General features: G+C 44.3%; 2 protein-coding genes across 2 annotated transcripts in view; one reads left to right on the top strand and one right to left on the bottom strand.

Moving 5' to 3' along the window:
- Nucleotides 1-4398, top strand: part of SLC23A1 (solute carrier family 23 member 1) — a 44300-nt gene extending 39902 nt beyond the window's left edge. Inside the window, exons 12-14 of the mRNA XM_056856878.1 lie at nucleotides 885-1028; nucleotides 2753-2848; nucleotides 4151-4398. Of these exons, the coding sequence (XP_056712856.1) occupies nucleotides 885-1028; nucleotides 2753-2848; nucleotides 4151-4398 (488 nt within the window). The remainder of the gene's footprint in view (nucleotides 1-884; nucleotides 1029-2752; nucleotides 2849-4150) is intronic.
- Nucleotides 4399-8890: 4492 nt separating this feature from the next.
- On the bottom strand, nucleotides 8891-17020 carry PAIP2 (poly(A) binding protein interacting protein 2). Its single transcript, XM_056856478.1, has 3 exons — nucleotides 16865-17020; nucleotides 12787-12966; nucleotides 8891-9131 (listed from the first exon to the last, which is right to left on the bottom strand). Exons 1-3 carry the CDS (start codon nucleotides 17000-17002, stop codon nucleotides 9075-9077), a joined length of 375 nt encoding a protein of 124 aa, XP_056712456.1. The 5' UTR covers nucleotides 17003-17020; the 3' UTR covers nucleotides 8891-9074.
- Between the last annotated feature and the right edge of the window lie 1254 nt (nucleotides 17021-18274).

Below are 18274 nucleotides of genomic sequence, written 5' to 3'. Positions count from 1 at the left end.
TGCTTATGTTAGAGTGTTCACTGTAAATATAATATAGCACCTTTTTGCAACGTTACTTTGGTCTAATACTGCTGTCTTTATAGAGTATAACCACCTTGAGGTTGGCAACCCTATCTCCAGGTGAACTGATTTCTATCGCCTGGAGATCAGTCCTAATAGTGGGAGGTCTCCAGCCACCACCTGGAGGTTGGCAACCCAACCCATAGGGTTTTCAAGGCACAAGACATTCAGAGGTGGTTTGCCATTTCCTGCCCCTCCATAGCGACCCTGGACTACCTTGGTGGTTTCCCATCCAAGAACTAACCAGGGCCGACCCTGCTTAGCTTCTGTGATCTGACAAGATCAGGCTAGCCAGGGATTGGAACCGGCTGCCTGGCATTCCCAGTTAAAAGGCTGAGGTGGCAATTAATGGGAAAGATCTCTGCCTGAGACCCTGGAGAGCTGCTGCCAATCAGAGTGGACAATACCGACCTTAATAGCCCAATGATCTGACTCAGTATAAGGCAGCTTCATGTGTTCATATGGAGTCTCTGAGCTGTTCAAAATCTGTGCCCCTTATGTGCTGCAGCTATATCTTTTGCCTTGGCCCGACCATGAGTCCTGGGTGTCCATTTGGCGCTGATAAGAAGAGTGAGTTCCCCCTTAATTCTGGTTAAGAGTGGCGGACTCTAATCTAGTGAACCGGGTTGGTTTCTCCACTCCTACACATGAGGCCTTCTGAGTGACCTTGGGCCAGTCACAGTTCTCTCAGAACTCTCTCAGTCCCACAAGGTGCCTGTTGTGGGAAGAGGAAGGGAAGGCGATTGGAAGCCAGTTTGAGTCTCCTTAAAAAGGTAGAGAAAAGTGGGGTATAAAAACCTACTCTTCGTCTTCTTCTTTTGCAGGCATGATCACGGCTGTGGGGCTCTCCAACCTGCAGTTTGTTGACATGAACTCCTCCCGCAACCTGTTTGTTCTGGGCTTTGCAATGTTTTTTGGGCTTACGCTTCCTAACTACTTGGATTCCCACCCAAACGCCATCAACACAGGTAATGGAAAAGTCATTGAAACGTTTGCCTAATCAACTGCAGCTGAATTCTCGCTTTGAACTCTAACGGATGTGAAGGCTAGATAAGCTCTCAGGCCCTGGAGTTTATGCCGGAGAAAAATGATCTTGTGACTCCTAATATTTTATTACTTCTTAGGAGTTGCATACTGTTTGCACTAAGATCCCCAGCAACATAAAACTTTTGTTGAGATGACAGTCACACTTTTTTTTTTGCTTCTTTATTAGTATTGTTTCTTGTTTTAAAATAGGGCTTGCCTTTTAAAAACCAGTATATTTATTTTTTAGAAGCATTTCCCCCCTAATTCAGATCCCCTGTGCTGATTACCTATGAGTAGGTAAAGGTCCCCTGTGCAAGCACCAGGTTATTCCTGACCCATGGGGTGACGTCACATCCTGACGTTTCCTAGGCAGACTTTGTTTGCAGAGTGGTTTGCCAGTGCCTTCCCCAGTCATCTTCCCTTTACCCCCAGCAAGCTGGGTACTCATTTTACCGACCTTGGAAGGATGGAAGGCTGAGTCAACCTTGAGCCGGCTACCTGAAACCCACTTCCGTCGGGATCAAACTCAGGTCGTGAGCAGAGCTTGGATTGCAGTACTGCAGCTTTACCACTCTGCGCCACTGGGCTCCTCTACTTATGAGTAGAGTAGCAATATACATTGACACAAGCGATTGTTGGAAACTGGGTTAATTTTAGGGAAGGGACCACAGCTCACTGGGAGAACACAGGCTTTGAATGTCCCTGGCTTAATCCCTAGCATCTCCCATTAAAAGCATCATGTAATAAGTAGGCACTGGGGGAACAGCTGAGACCTTGGAGGATTGCTGCCAGTCAAAGTGGGCCTTTATAGATTATCTGACTCAGTATACAGAAGAAGAAGAGATGGCTTTTATATGTCGACTTTCTCTACCACTTAAGGAAGAATCAAACCAGCTTTCGATCACCTTCCCTTCCCCTCCCCACAACAGACACCCTCTCGGGTAGGTGGGGCTGAGAGAGCTCCAAGAGCTGTGACTAGCCCAAGGTCACTCAACTGGCTTCATGTGGAGGAGTGGGGAAACAAATCCAGTTCACCAGATTAGTGTCCGCCGCTCATGTGGAGGAGTGGGGAATCAAACCCGGTTCTCTAGATCAGAGTCCACCGCTCTAAACCACTGCTCTTAACCACCACACCACGCTGGCTCTCCAGTAGCTTCATGTGTGTTAAGACTTGTGTTCATCCCTGGGACTTTGTTGTTTAGGAGAGAGAATTCAAGGGGTGGTGGTGGACCTTGATAGAGGTTTGTAGAATTATGCACAGGGTAGAGAGAGTGGACAGAGATAAATTTCTCTCCCTCTCTCAAAATACTAGGGGTATCTGGTGAAGTTGATGGACAGTAGATTCACAACAGACAAAAGGAAATGCTTTACTCAACAAGCAGTTATTATGTGCATGCCAGAGGAAGTAGTGGTGGCCCCAGGCATAGATGGCTTTAAAAGGAGATTAGACAGATTCATGGAGGACAGGTCTATCAGTGGTTACTAGCCATGGTGACTAAAGGGAACCTCCACATTCAGAAGCAATCAATCTGAATCCTAGTGCCAGGAGGCAACATCAGGGGAAGGCCTTGCCCTTTACGCCGTGTGGTTGTCCCTCTCGAGGAACTGCTTGGCCACTGTGTCTGATCCAGCAGGGCTCTTCTAATGTTCTTATGCTCTCTTGCAGGCATTACTGAAGTAGACCAAATATTAACCGTGCTGTTAACCACAGAAATGTTTGTTGGAGGTAGCATTGCATTCATACTGGACAACACAATTCCAGGTACAGCTATTTTAGTGCCTTGCGGCTTGCTTGTGTTTTGTGTCTCAAGTGTACGGAGGGGCTTCATCGCATTCTAGTCCACGCTTCTAAACGGAAGGGACTTCGTAGGTGCAGCAACAGCTCAGTTTCTTTGAGAGACTCTGCATTTATTCATTTAACAGATTTCTGTGCCACTTTTCCTATAAAAGCTGAAAGTGGTTTCCATTTTTTTTTAAAAATAAATAAATTTACAAATAGAGAATTAAAACATTATCTTGTCTTAAAAGAGCCAGTAGAAAGCCATCAGTCAACCAAAAGGCTGTTCTAAAAAGCACTTTCTACTCAACTACAAAAGGGAAGGGGCCCATTTCACATCATTTTGCAGCCCGTTCCAAAGGGATGGAGCTGCCACAGAAAATATTCTTGCCCAAATTGAGGCCATCTTCACTTGTCAGAGAAGGAACCAAAAGCAGCTCCTGCTGAGGAGAGTTTAGGTTCCACCCAAGTTAACATGGGAACAGTGGATCTTCAAGTAAGTAGGGGCCTTGGGGAGGGGCCGTGACTCAGTGGCAGAGCATCTGCTCAACATGCAGAAGGTCCCGGGTTCAATTTCCGGCATCTCCAGTTAAAGGGACCAGGCAAGTAGGTGATGTGAAAGCCCCCTGCCTGAGACCCTGGAGAGCTGCTGCCGGTCTGAGTAGGCAATACTGACTCTGATGGACCAACGGCCTGATTCAGTATAAGGCAGCTTCATGTGTTCATGTGTATGTTCCAGGCCTTAAAAGGGCTTTAATGATCAAAACCAGCACCTTGAGCGGGCCCTGAAAGCACACACTGGTTGCAATTGATCCATACTATGGCTGGTCCAACTGACTCCAGCCAACAAACATGCTGCTGCATTCTAAGCCAACCGTAGTTTCCAAATCATTTTCAAGGGCTGCCCCACATAGAGTACACTGCAGTAATCTAGTCATGAGGTTACAGTGCTATGGGTTATAGGAGTTTTCATGCGATAATTTGCCATTTGTTCGTATTGGGTAGAGTTTTCTATCATGGTTTTAGTTAGCTGTTTGCGAATTGTGCTCATTAGTGAACCCTTTATAAGATTGGCTTTGGAGACCTGTATTCCTTTAATTAGCATCTTGACATAGTTAAACTGCCTGTGCCTACCAGTAAAAAAGGCACCATTTTAGGTTCAGCTTAAAAAAAACACGAATCTAATGCACTAGTAGCAAATTAACAGGAAAAAATCATTTTGTTGCTTCGATTCCAGTCTTCCTTCCAAACTCATCTGGTTTCGCTCTGACCTTTACTCCTTCCCAGGGACTCAAGAGGAACGTGGTCTCGTACAGTGGAAAGCTGGAGCGCATGCCAACAGTGAGATATCTATGAATCTGAAAAGTTACGATTTTCCATTTGGGATGGGACTGGTTAAAAGCTGCCAGTGGTCAAAGTATGTGCCAGTCTGCCCAGCTTTCAGGGGCTTTAAGTCAAGGCCAAAGACGGATGCCAGCGTACCAGAACAGATGCCAAACACGATGGACATCCCCGATGTACACTCAAGGGTTTGAAGACTCCTTGTAAGTGCCGTGGAGAATCAGACACCCAAGGAAAAAAGGTGGTGGAAGGAGAAGGTGTGAAGCTCCCTGTATATATCTAATATGTCCCAATGGAGACACTACTCAGCAAAACAGGATTAATGACTGAACTATGTAGGAGGACACACGCGGCAGATCAACATGCACCTTTCTTTTTTTAATATCAGGTTAAAAACCCCATGGCACAGAGTGGTAAGCTGCAGTACTGCAGTCCAAGCTCTGCTCTTGACCTGAGTTTGATCCTGACGGAGGTTGGTTTCAGGTAGCAGGCTCAAGGTTCACTCAGCCTTCTTCCGAGGTCGGTAAAATGAGTACCCAGCTTGCTGGGGGTAAGGTGTAGATGACCGGGGAAGGTAGTGGCAAACCACTCCGCAAACAAAGTCTGCCTAGTAAATGTCGAGATCTGACATCACCCCATGCATGGGTCAGGAATGACCCTTTACCTTTTAAAACACAGTAGCTAAGATCAGAGCCGTTCTATAAATTGAGTGCTGTGAAGACCCCCCCCCCCCATTTTGAATGTGGCAGGTCTGGTAAGAGGTTTAAAGAAATATATTTGTGCACCATATAAGTGACAGGGGCTTCATATTAGCAGACCAGTAGCAAGACTGTACATATTCTCGTTTTTTTAAAAAAATTCTGGATTCCCAGTCAAAATTATGCAAATATAATTGCCTTAAATTTATTTTGATTTCATATTTTTATTCTGCTTTTGTGATTTATGGTTAAGAAATTTGGACCTTTTTTGCTGAAGTGGATGCAACAGATGGAGAGATGCAGTGTCTTCAGTTGCATTTTCAAGTTTCTTTTCAAAAGCATACAGACTGGATTTTTATCAGTTTGTTTATATATTAAAAAGTATTGTTCAAGACATCACATTGTGTTTGTGCTACCTGTGCGCTGTTATTGAAGGTACAGACCACACACCAGGGAATCTTAGCTTCACACACTCTGATCCAAAATTTGGGGGTTTTTTTCTGGCAAGGGTAACTCAAGCCACAGAAGAAGTGGGCTTAGATGACACCATGCAAGAAGCCACACAAGGTACAGTTGGGTTATAGCTCTAGCAGAATGAAAGGTCAGGACTCAAATACGGATGTACACCTGGAGTCCAAATTCCGTGCCAAGTTCCAAAGGAAGATCTTTACATAAACATTTCAGAATAACAGCGTGGTGTATTGGTTAAGAGTGGTGGTTTGGAGCAGTGGAGTCTAATATGGAGAACCGGGTTTGATTCCCCACTCCTCCACATGAGCGGCGGAGGCTAATCTGGTGAACCGAGTTGGTTTCCTCACTCCTACACATGAAGCCAGCTGGGTGACTTGGGCTAGTCACAGCTCTGTTAGAGCTCTCTCAGCCCCACCTCCCTCACAGCTTGTCTGTTGTGGGGAGGGGAAGGGAAGGTGATTGTAAGCCGGTTTGATTCTTCCTTAAGTGGTAGAGAAAGTCGGCATATAAAAACCAACTCTTCTTCTTCTACCTTACTGCACCAATAAAACCTGGCACCAATACACACTTTTGTGAAGGGTTCTGTTAGCTAAACCTAGGCAACTCAACTGCACTACAGAGTGTAACATTAGCAAAACATTTCGAACGTCTGTTTTAATCTTCTCTGTATTGTTCCAATTTTAGTACATGTGCTGCCGAAGCGAGCACTTCGAACTTCAGTTTTGATCTTCTAGTTGATTAGTGAGGTGTACTTTTTAATAGCTGGCAGACATCATAATCTTGTCTGCTATAGTGCTTAACAAGCAAAAAAATCTATTTCCCAACTTTCCGGGAAATATACTTCGCCGACAGAAATAAGCTTTAAGCAAGTATTGCAAGACTTACTGGACAGTCATCCCTGTTGCAAGAGATTCAAATGCTTGCAATACAGCCAGTGACAAGGAGCTTTGCCAACATCCCCATTCTGAACAGGAATTCTCAGGAAAGTTGACATGTTGTGGAACAAAATTTGAGTCCTGTAGCATCAGAAAGACTAACATTTTCTAGGGCATAAGCACTTGCGAGTCAAAGCTCACTTTGTCAGATACAAATGAGAGTGAAGATCTGTCACCCCCCTTATATCTAGTTCAGAAGGTGGGAGGGGTATTACAAAGAAATAACACCACTCCCACCTTCTGATCTGGATATAAGGGATGATGAATCCATTCTCATTTGTATCTGATGAAGTGAGCTTCAACTCACAAAAAGCTTACACTCCAGAGACATTTGTTGGTTTTTACAGTGGAACTGGACCTGAATCTTATACTATTACTGCAGATTGACTTGGCTACCCACCTGATGCTATCTTGATGTACTTGAGTGGCTGAGACTGAAGTAACAATCCTGTGCGCACTTACTTGTGTATGCAAGTCCCATTATGGCCTAGGAAACTTAAGCCCAGGATAAGGTTGAAAGTATGAATCAGGAAGTCCATGATGCAAATCTTACCTTGCCCATGAACTTGCTATGTGCCTTAGGCAAGAAAGCCTGTCTCCGTCGGCAATATGAGGATCTCTTGTAGGTTTACAGCTACAAGGCCAAACGAGCCCATTGTTTAAAAGTGCTATTCAAATACTTATTGTTCTGAGCTTTCGATGGATGGATACAAGTTAATAAGAACTCCTATCTTAGAACAGTTGCTATGAGAAGCTAATATAACTTGGTTAGGCTGGGCAGACATCAAGCCTTTCCCTGAATGTCCACACCACCACACATTATGTTGTTTTGATAAGGCAGCAATGCACCTTCTGCTAGGACGGGAATTTCCAAGGCTCCACTCTGAAGGAGCAATGGCTTCACCATTCCACGCTAAGCAAGCATTTGTTCGTGCAAAAGTAAGCCTCATTGATATTCTACACAAATGGGAACTGTAATGAAAACTCAGGACTGAAAAGGTACATGGATAAATTATTGGAATCAGCTGCAGATGGATGCTGGAAGGGGAATGTTAAGCACAAGTGATGCAACAGCCCGTGCTGTTATGATCTGATGATCCCTGAAGGACTGGATCTACTAGATCATCCACCTTTACTCTCTTCACTTCTGAACGCTGGCATATTTAAATATCCTTTATTTTAAAACCAAAGAGACTGAGATGGAGCTGCTAGCTGACGCAGCTTAAGAAGAACACAGCTCAACTTTGCCCCGCTAATAATAAGTTTGCTAACTGTAATGATGAACAGCTCGAGAAGCAACCAACCTAACCGATCCAGTACAGGAAACATTTTTGCTACCCTGCATCTAATCATATAGGCTTTAATGGATTTCTATAAGTCCTGTATGATTAATGGATAATCATATAGAATTTTAATGGCATTATTGGCACATAACTGAGTGCAGCCAGTCAAGTCTTTAAGGAAGGTGAAGAAAACCAGATGAATGGGCAAAGCAGCTTCTGTGTTCTTGGCATTTTGCATGGCGACACCTTTAAAAGGGGCAAACCAACCAGAAGCAATTTTACACCTGTTTTGATTCCATGTACAGTAGTGCTTTCATCGCGTCTTTCTCCAGCCGAGCCTGTTGCCCTCTCCCCGCAAAGGCGCGCGACATGACCCGCACACGATGGAACACTCAGGAGATCGCCAAGGAGTCGTTTCTACTCTTATTTATTTTTTTAAATATTTTTGAAAAAATATAATTTTTTTACAATATTTTCAACTTAAACACTATTCACACTGAACACGTATGGCAGCTTATCGCTGCCCCAAATATGAAGTTTAAGAAGCCAAAAACTGTTCTAGCTGTATTTTTCTTTCGTTTTAAAAAAAAGTTGTGCTGTAGACTATCGGTGTAGTGATGATTAAACAAAGTAAGGGAAAAGCACCACTCAAATCACTAACACTAACGTTTTACAGGTAAACCCAACTCTTTTAAGGTTGCAGATTTTTTTACACAGGTGATGCCCTGCTTCTGGATTCCTGGAAGAAACTGTGACACGCAACCTCTTGTCGCCTTCGCTATAAATTCAGAAGTGGGACAGACACTCCGACATGATCACTTGCTGTACACACAATCTCATCTTCTCCTGTCATTTCTCCCACCCTGCTTCCCCAACCAGATCCGTAGCCAAGGTAAAGAACTCTGTACAGGTCTGTCAAAAGCAGCTTCAGGATATAATACATTTACTCACGCTCTTCTCAAAAAGAAGAGGGAGAAGTTTCGCTCGATAGTGGGAAGAGTTAGTAGCAGTACTGCAATTCATCTAATCTGCATAATCAGATAATCTTGCTTTTAATTGTCGTGTTAAGGCATCGTCGGGCGCTTAGCAATACCAACACTTATCGTTTCGTTAAAAACAGACCGCTTTTTTTGTTGTCGTCAAAGTTTGAATCCTTCCGAGACGCAGAGTTTCTCCAAAACTTGGTGCTTTTCGCAACTTGACTGGTGCCTTCCTAACCTCACTGCCTTCCTTCGCAAAAGAAAAAAATTAAAAAACCTGGGTCCTTTCTTTTTCCATTTCATTAACCTCTGACAGCGGTTGACTTAATAACAGTCTCAGCACTTTTATTAAGCATGCAAGACTAACAAAACTTTGGCAATGCGTAAGTGTAACACAGTGACAAGAGAAGAGAGCGTTTTAACAATTAAATCTTCTAATACTGGCTTCACAGTGTGGAAATTGTGCTACATCCACCAAAAGAGGGCCCAGTCTACTCATATATTTAGTACTTCACCCCAGGAACAAACTCCTTTGCGTTTGGATTAAGATTACTCTTCACCTGGGGGGGGGAGGGAGAAAAAAGATGTTAGACTCGGAACAGAGAACACAAAGTACGTCCTTCATATTTGCATGCAGAGGTGAGAAGAGTTAGCAAAACTCGCCACAGAAAAACACAACTCCTCCGCGAACTCCACCGTATTTCAGTAATTTAACGGTCCTGGGTTTCCAAAGAGCCTTGATGCTTGCTCGTTTGAACGCCGGGCCTTCAGCAGTGCTAAATGGAAGAGTTGGAAATTTAGCCTACCCTGAAAGGCTCTGCTCGTGTAATATGAAGAAAACTGATATGCTTTCTCATGTGACGCTGGAGTGTAACCCACTTCAAACTCCAATGTGATCTGTGGATCTGTTACCTGCTACCGTAACAGATGATAAAATAGTCCCCTTTTTGCTGGTGGATAGAGATCCAAGTATAACAATGGCGGTGGCCAAGTATTTCTCCACCATATTTTTCTTAAAGAAATGGGTTTAAAAAAACAACAACAACTCTCTATTAACTGCTCAAGACTCGTAGGTCGCAGGAGGTTGGAAGGAAAAAAAACACAAGAAAATGTAGCTACTGAGCAGCACTGGTCTTAAATGTTTAAATCGAAGCACTCTCTACCAAAACTGGAAGGAAAGCCCATAGTGCGACGAACTGCACAGGCACTCTCCGGCTCTGGAATGCAGGAGCTGGGTGGCTCAGTGAGAAGAACTCTCAACCCGTCACTAAATACCTATTAAAATCCTGGCTCTTCCTTCTGGGGGGTGTGGGGTGGGAGGGGGAAGGTAGTTGAGAATTTCCTGCATTGTGCAGGGGGGCTGGACTAGATGACCCTGGAGGTCCCTTCCAACTCCATGATTCTAAGGGGTAGTAATATTTGGCAAGTTCCACTCTCACCAAGAGCACCTTGACCTGTTTAGAACTATCTCAAAAGTAAACCTGTGCTGTAATACGAAATCATCCAAATAACAAATACAGCACGCTGGCTATATAACAGAAATTAATTTTGTTTACACAAAATGTGTTAAATGACACCAAGTCAATGACAACAAAAATACAGCTGAACTAGCTCCAAGAATAAGCAAATAATGCACAATTAACAAAGCAGAAACCAAATTCCGGAATCCAGGTCTTCCATAACATACAATTTTCTCTTCTTTAACAATCCAATTCAGTTGCAGGACAATGTTCCAATGGCAGGTCAATCGCAGGTAAAAGTCAAAATTGGATCCCCAGTAAGAATCAAGATCTGGATACAATTTCATCCGTTTACGATACTTGAAAGCTTTAAGAGTAAGGAAACTGGACAATCATTGACTGATGAAGTGTGCTGCGTATCCGTTCATGATACTTTAAAACTTTAAGAGTAAGGAAACTGGACAATCATTGACTGATGAAGCGTGCTGCATAGATGGATGAAATTATATCCAGAATCGCCATCTGATTGATCTTGATTCTTACCGGTGATCCAATTTTGACTTTTACCTGCGACTGACCTGCCATTGGAACGTTGTCCTGCAACTGAATTGGATTGTTAAAGAAGAGAAAATTGTATGTTATGGAAGACCTGTATTCCGGAATTTGGTTTCTGCTTTGTTAATTGTACATTATTTGCTTATTCTTGGAGCTAGTTCAGCTGTATATTTGTTGTCATTGACTTGGTGTTATTTAACACATTTTGAGTAAAAAAGATTAATTTCCATTATATAGCCAGCGTGCTGTATTTGTTATTTGGTTGACTGTTTAGAACCTGGCCTATGATCTGCAGCTCTGTCCTGGCAACAATGGGAAGGCTTAAATTGCATACATGGGATTATAATCACTAGATGTTCTATTCCATGCTGCCAATTTTAGCCACCGTTTTCTGGTTCTGAACAACTATTTCCCCTCTCCCCAATGGAGCCCTCCAATCTACGTGTGCTTTTAGTTCATGCAGATCCCGCAGCCTTTAGAATCTACCTTCTGGAGGTAAGAAAGGACGGCTTGGGGACGGGAATGTGGCAAAAACCCACACTTCCTGTTGACTGTACTCAGGATCTGACCCTCTCTCTGTATGCCGACTAAAAGTTGAGTTACGTGATCATCCGTTGACATGCTCAGCGGCTTGTAGTTGCTCTTATGCTAGGTACTATCCAGATGCCATTTTTAGAGCAAAGGATTTCAAGTTAAACTAATATCTTATTTAGAAAATTTCTGTGCCACCTTGCTTGGAAACCTGCTCAAGGTTGAGGTTTACAAACATAATAAAATTTTATACACATTAACCATTTAAACACTATTAAAACAGAATCTGTAAACGGCATTAAAAACCCATAAAAATAGGCTAGAAGCAGACCGTGAGAATGATTTTGTTTTAACACTTCATTAATTTGTCCAGCTAATTTAGGGTGCCATGCAATGTTGCAAATGATTTTCAGCACTGGTTTACACAGTGCCTCATCCAATGTGACCTTAGGCAGATCACGAGAGGGAGGGCATCTTGGCCATCTTCTGGGCATGGAGTAGGGGTCACTGGGTGTGTGTGGGGGGGAGGTAGTTGTGCATTTCCTGGATTGTGCAGGGTGTTGGACTAGATGACCCTGGTGATCCCTTCCAACTCTATGATTCAAGAGTGTGGCACTCTGTCTACAGCCTGCACACACACGCACATACAATGGAGATCCAGAAAATATGATTATGCTGGGGGAGGGGGAAGAGGAGCATAAACTGCCAGGGGTCTTTTGCTTATGGGTCCACAGGTGCCCGACTGCTGCCAGGAACAAATGAGGGAGGTGTGCTCTATATGATTGTTCACCCTGACCAAGACAGCCCCAGGCTAGCCTGATCTCATCACATCTCAGAAGCTAAGCAGGGTCAGCCCTGGTTAATATTTGGATGGGAGACCTCCAAAGAATACTGGGGTCATGACGCAGAGGAAGGCAATGGCAAACCACCTCTGAACGTCTTTTGCCTCAAAAACCTTATGGGGTCGCCATAAGTCGGCTGTGACTTCATGGCAAAAAAGTAGAATAAATTGGTTGACCAAAACAGATTTGGCCAAACAGCATCATCATAGAATTGGTGAACTTAAAAACAACAACATTAACTATATTAGAAAAGCAAGAGGCAGTTTAATCATCAGCAGGTACAATATGTATACTAATTACAAAAACTAATTAATTATTATGAAAAAAATGATACTGACTTAAAAAATGTGACATATTAATGTTGGGTCTTAGAACCCAGGGGCTGGTTTTCAGTTTCAAAATTTTCTAAACTTTGAGATTAAAATGGAACCAAAACAAAGTCAAAGGAACGATTAAAACAATCGAAAGTTGTTGTACAATACAGATACTAAGCCCATTCTTCCTGCAGGCAGAGGACTGCAGTTATACAACAGATGGCCGCTGGAAGAAGCCCAGCCGTATTGCTAGGTCTGCCCAACTGTTCACTAACACAACATGATCATGAAATTTTAAAAAGTATATTGTCACCTACACCATGTCATTCTTCACTTCACAGAATAACATTTGTCTGTGGCCAAAAAGAAAGACCACTGAATATAGGGGCTCGGGCAACTGAAAGGTGTGCCAACCCTACTGTGTTTGGTTCAAAACACCTGGTGAGGGACAAAGACTTGACTTTGATGAAAGGTGCTTGGTTAAACATCAACTTTTAAAAATAAGCGACTCACCACCAGATCTTCCAGTGATGAACCATCACTGATAACAAGATCATTAAGCTGGTCCTGGATTTGATCCATCGTTTGCGGGAGATCTCTGGCTGGGATAAACCACTCGTGTTCTTCCTCTTCTTCCAGCATCTCCTGGAAGCAACGCTCTATAAATTCTTCTTCCCACAACTCTTCCTCAATCTGTAATTGCAAAAACAGGTGGGAAATGTCACTGTAATCCTCAGGGGCTGAGGGGTTTTTGGGTGCCCATCCACAAAGGAGACGGAATATCTGCCCCCCGGTGCCCAGTTGCCATGGGAAACAGAAGCATCACCAGATATGGGCCTTACGACAGAGCAGAAGAGAAGACAAGGGTCTCCTCCTAGGTCCCAGCAGCAGCAGCAGAATTGGTATTTATATGTTGACTTTCTCTACCACTTAAGGAAGAATCAAACCGGTTTACAATCACCTTTCCCTTCCCCTCCTCACAACAGACACCCTGTGAGGTAGGTGGGGCTGAGAGACTGTGACTAGCCCAAGGCCAACCAGCTGGCTTCATGTGTAGGAGTGGGGAAACAAATCCAGTTCACCAGATTAGCCTCCGCCGCTCATGTGGAGTGGGGAATCAAAACCCGGTTCTCCAGATTAGAGTCCACCGCTCCAAACCACTGCTCTTGACCACTACACCATGTTGGCTCTCAGAGCCACAGTAGGTGATGACGCCCAACACGGGGGCCGCTATCATCTGCTCCGTCTCCTGCTCTTCCTCCCCCGCCCTTCACAAGGAGAGCCAGCTTTTCAAAACCAGCTGCCTGGCTGGTGTGAGGACAAGGTGTGGTGGGTAACACCTGCAGCTGCCAGCCCCATAGTTACAGAGGGGAAGTATGCTCTGTCCCTCTATGAAGTGCTCGATTTTTCTTTCTTTTTAAAAAAACCCACGATGGGTAGCTGTGTTAGTCTGTCACTAGCAGTAGAAAAGAGTAGGAGTCCTGTAGCACCTTAAAGACTAACAAAATTTCTGGCAGGGTATCTGAAGTGAGCTGTGACTCACAAAAGCTCGTACCCGGCCAGAAATTGTGTTGGTCTTTGAGGTGCTACTAGACTCCTACTCTTTTTTTTTTAAAGACTCTAGCCTTTTTTCCTTATAGAGAAAGGAGAATGTCCATGAAAGCTTTTCTCCCAACTGGCCTGCAAGAGGTGAAAAGCGGCAAGACTACGCTGGAGCTGATGCTTGTCCTGAGTTGGTTATCCCCTTCCTGGCTGAACTCATTCTTACAACCCTTTCTTCACTGCCTGCTTTCCTTCTTTCTTGTTTGCTTTCCCTGCCCTTAAAATGTCAATAGTCACAAGTGAGAGAACTGGGCAGAAAAAAAACCAGAAGAAGAAGAGATGGTTTTAATATGCCGGTTTTCTCTACCTTTTAAAGAGAATCAAACCGACTTACAATCTCCTTCCCTCTCTCCACAACAGACACCCTATGAGGTAGGTGAGGCTGAGAGAGTTCTGAGAGAACTGTGACTAGTCCAAGACCACCCAGCTGGCTTCATGTGGAGGAGTGGGGAATCAAATCTGGTTCTCCAGATTAGAGTCCGCCACTCTTAACCACTACACAAAGCTTTACTCAACTTTAGATTGCCACTTCACTGCACAAGTCCTCTGCTGCAGGAGGAATCCACTTATTCCCTGCATCCCCCCCGCCCCCATTCATCCTTTTGGAGAAAATCCACATAGCACAATGAATGATCCTAAATGTGTTGAATGAAGGCTGTTCAAAAATACGAAAGGTCTTATGGCAACTTAAGATCATCCAATCATTGTAATACATATTGTGCTGTTGAAACACTTAAAATCTGCATCAGTACACTTGTGAATAAGGGATTTTAAATTCTATGGGTTATTTGCTTATGTTTGGGTGTAGTTTGTGGATCAGAAACATATTGTATCAGGTGCCTGAAGGACTACCGGGCCTGTAGAAAAGATCAGGTACAGAAAAACTCAATAGTCAATAGTGATTGCAGCGCTGCTGATGTATTTCAAAGTGCTCATATCACTACTTCTGAAAGTATGTTGCTTTTCGACACTGTTTATTTTACTAGGAGACACATAATGAAACCTCTTCTGCTAAATGTTCTTTCCAGACAGGTAGCTGCTGTTGACTACTGCTACAAATTAAGGCGAGACTCCAGCGGCACGTTCAAGACTAACATTTATTCCAGCATAAATTTTCATGGGAGAGCCAGCGTGGTGTAGCAGTTAAGAGCAGGGGACTCTAATCTGGAGAACCGGGTTCAATTCCCCACTCCTCCACAGGAAGCTTGCTGGGTGACCTGGGGCCAATCACAGTTCTCTCCAAACTCCCTCAGCCCTCACAGAGGTAGGGAGTCACAAACCACCTCCAAACGTCTCTTGCCTTGAAAACTCTACAGGGTCGCCGTAAGCTGAGACTTGGTAGCACTTTCCACCACTACCAAGCTCTCCAATTCATCTGTTGCAGTGGGCTCTGATTTGTGAAACCTTATGCTCTGGTTAGACCTCACCTAGAGAGTATTGTGTTCAGTTTTGGGCACCACGATTTAAAAAGGATGCAGACAAGCAGGAACGTGTCGAGAGGGGAGCAATGAAGATGGTGAGGGGTCTGGAGACCAAGTCCTTTGAGGAAAGGTTGAAGGAGCTGGGTATGTTTAGCCTGAAGAGGAGAAGACTGAGAGGGGATATGATAACCATCTTCAAGTACTTGAAGGACTGTCATATAGAGGATGGTGCTGAGTTGTTTTCTGTTGCTCCAGAAGGTCGGACTAGAACCAACGGGTTGAAATTAAATCAAAAGAGTTTCCGTCTAGACATGAGAAAGAATTTTCTAAGTTAGAGCAGTTCCTCAGTGGAACAGGCTTCCTTGGGAGGTGGTAAGCGCTCCTTCCCTGGAGGTTTTTAAGCAGAGGCTAGATGGCCATCTGTCAGCAATGCTGATTCTATGACCTCAGGCAGATGAGAGGGAGGGCATCTTGGCCATCTTCTGGGCATGGAGTAGGGGTCACTAGGTGTGTGTGGGGGAGGTAGCTGTGAATTTCCTGCATTGTGCAGGGGATTGGACTAGATGACCCTGGTGGTCTCTTCCAACTTTATGATTCTATGATTAAATGGTTAAGATCATCACATTCCTGTTTCCTTTTCCCCTAAACTAACTTTAATTTCATTTTGCTAAGATGTGATGTGCCCTGACCTGGATGGCCCAGGCGAGCCTGATCTCGTCAGATCTCAGAAGCTAAGCAGGGTCAGCCCTGGTTAATATTTGGATGGGAGACCACCAAGGAATACCAGGGTTGCTGTGCAGAGGAAGGCACTGGCAAACCACCTCTGTTAGTCTCTTGCCATGAAAACCCCAAAAGGGGTCGCCATAAGTCGGCTGCAACTTGAAGGCACTTTACACACACACACACAAGATGTGATGTAGCTGTTGCACAACTATTTCTCTCGACTCCCATCCCATGTAAACCTATAACAAACTCTATGCACAGTGGGGCAGGAGAGACCTTCCAGGAGCACTGAAAATTACAGGAAACCAGGTAGAAAACTAGAATGATAATTCTGCCTTTGCCCTGACGCTATCAGAACACACCACAATTCATTTTAACACTGAGATTTGTTTGAAATAGGCCTTCCACTCTTCTACCAGTTGTGATACCTGGTGAAAATAATCTGCCTTTTGCACCCTTGCTTCAAATGCTAGTTGTGAGAAATGGACAATCAACACTGCAAATACCATCAGAAGGATGGAATCAAACAATTGGTTCAAAATGGCAAATTCCTAGAAATCCTTCAATTGTGTGTGGCTAGCTATGCCACTTTGTGTATTTCTGTGCCATTCCACCTTGGATTATAACGAAGCATCCAAAACTCAAACCAGGTACAAACAAAGCAGAGTATGCAAAAGAGTCAAACTCTCTCAGGACACACAAAGGCATGATAATTGAGGGGAAGAGCATGAACTTTATTTTTTTGCTCAGATCTTAACAATAAACCGTGTGGTGTGTTATGTTGACAGTTAAGTCAGGCTTCCTTCCTAATGGGTACGGAACGGACGCGGTGCCCGCTCACCCACCTGCCTGTTGAACTCCTCTTCGTTTTCCATCCACATGTACTCAGCAAACGGGTTATCGTCATCGTGAGAGTGACCGTTCATGATCACATCTTCGTTGATGATGTTTGGACTGGTACTCCTGCGACTTGGGTCTTTCATGGTTCCGCCTTTGAACTTAAGTCTGAAAAGGAAACAGACGTTACAGTCAAGACTTTTTACCCTGAAGCCTTACTTGGTTTCAGTACACTTGCTTTACAGTCCTACGCATGCATACTTGAAGCTTGTGTCTGCACTATCTTGCACTTTGGTAATCTACAAGGGCCTAGGTTCTTAAACTGGGATGTGGGAATTTTGCCAAGCAGGGGGCAGAAAATCAGGTATGAACCACAGCCTTTAATGCTGCCCAAAATGCATTGAGTTGGGAGAACTAAGCAGGTTCAGAGGCTCTCTTTCTTTTTCTCTTCTGTGGGTTCTGCCCACACACTCAGAAGCATGGTTCCAGTAGGCACAAGACAGGTGCATACGAACATAAGGCCATGCTGGATCAGACCAAGGTCCATCAAGTCCAGCAGTCTGTTCACACACTGGCCAATAAGGTGCCTCTAGGAAGCCCACAAACAAGACAACTGCAGCAGCATTATTGTCAGGCTTCAGCAAATGCATGGCGTTTCAGGCAATAGAACTCAAATCCAGACAGAGCAGCGATTCAAGGATTTATTCCGAAAGTCAGTGATTTCAGTAGAGAGACGAGTAAGGCTGGAATACATGACTGGGGGAGTATGGATACATATATAGGGCTGATACAATAGGGTTACAAGAACAAAGAGACAATGTAGTCGTTTCCTGCCGGTAACGACTTAAGTTAAACTGAGGCAGAAACAATTGTGAGCAATCAGTGGAGGAGATGGCCGGGCTCTCGGCTTTGTGCGCGGAACCCGATATCAGATCGGAGATTTACACGGGCGGGTCCCAATACAATTGTAAATCCCTGGCCGGAGCTCATGTGCAAAACGGGGGGGGGGGAGGAGTGCACGGAAAACTCCATCTTGTTCGCGGGGAAACCATCTTGTTTGGGGATGGAGCTGTTAGAACCCCTATCTGACAATTATCTTCCCTGTGTTCCAAAGTACCTAATATAATAGGCATGCTCCTCTGATCCTGAAGAGAATAGGTATGCCTCATTACTAGAATCCATTTTGACTGGTAGCCATGGATAGCCCTCTCCTCCATGAACACGTCCACTCCCCTCTTAAAGCCTTCTCAGTTGGCAGCCATCACCACATTCTGGAGCAGGGAGTTCCACAATTTAACTATGCACTGGGTGAAGAGCCTGAGAGACTGCAAAGCACTTTTTCATGCTTCCCTCTTCCTCCCTGCCCAATGAGAGGGGACAACTCCTAAAGGCATGCACACTTTCCAGGGAGGAAGGCA

Source organism: Euleptes europaea, chromosome 10 (assembly GCF_029931775.1).
Source record: "Euleptes europaea isolate rEulEur1 chromosome 10, rEulEur1.hap1, whole genome shotgun sequence".
NCBI classification, from domain to species: domain Eukaryota; kingdom Metazoa; phylum Chordata; class Lepidosauria; order Squamata; family Sphaerodactylidae; genus Euleptes; species Euleptes europaea.
This window is presented reverse-complemented; position numbering and strand designations above follow the sequence as displayed.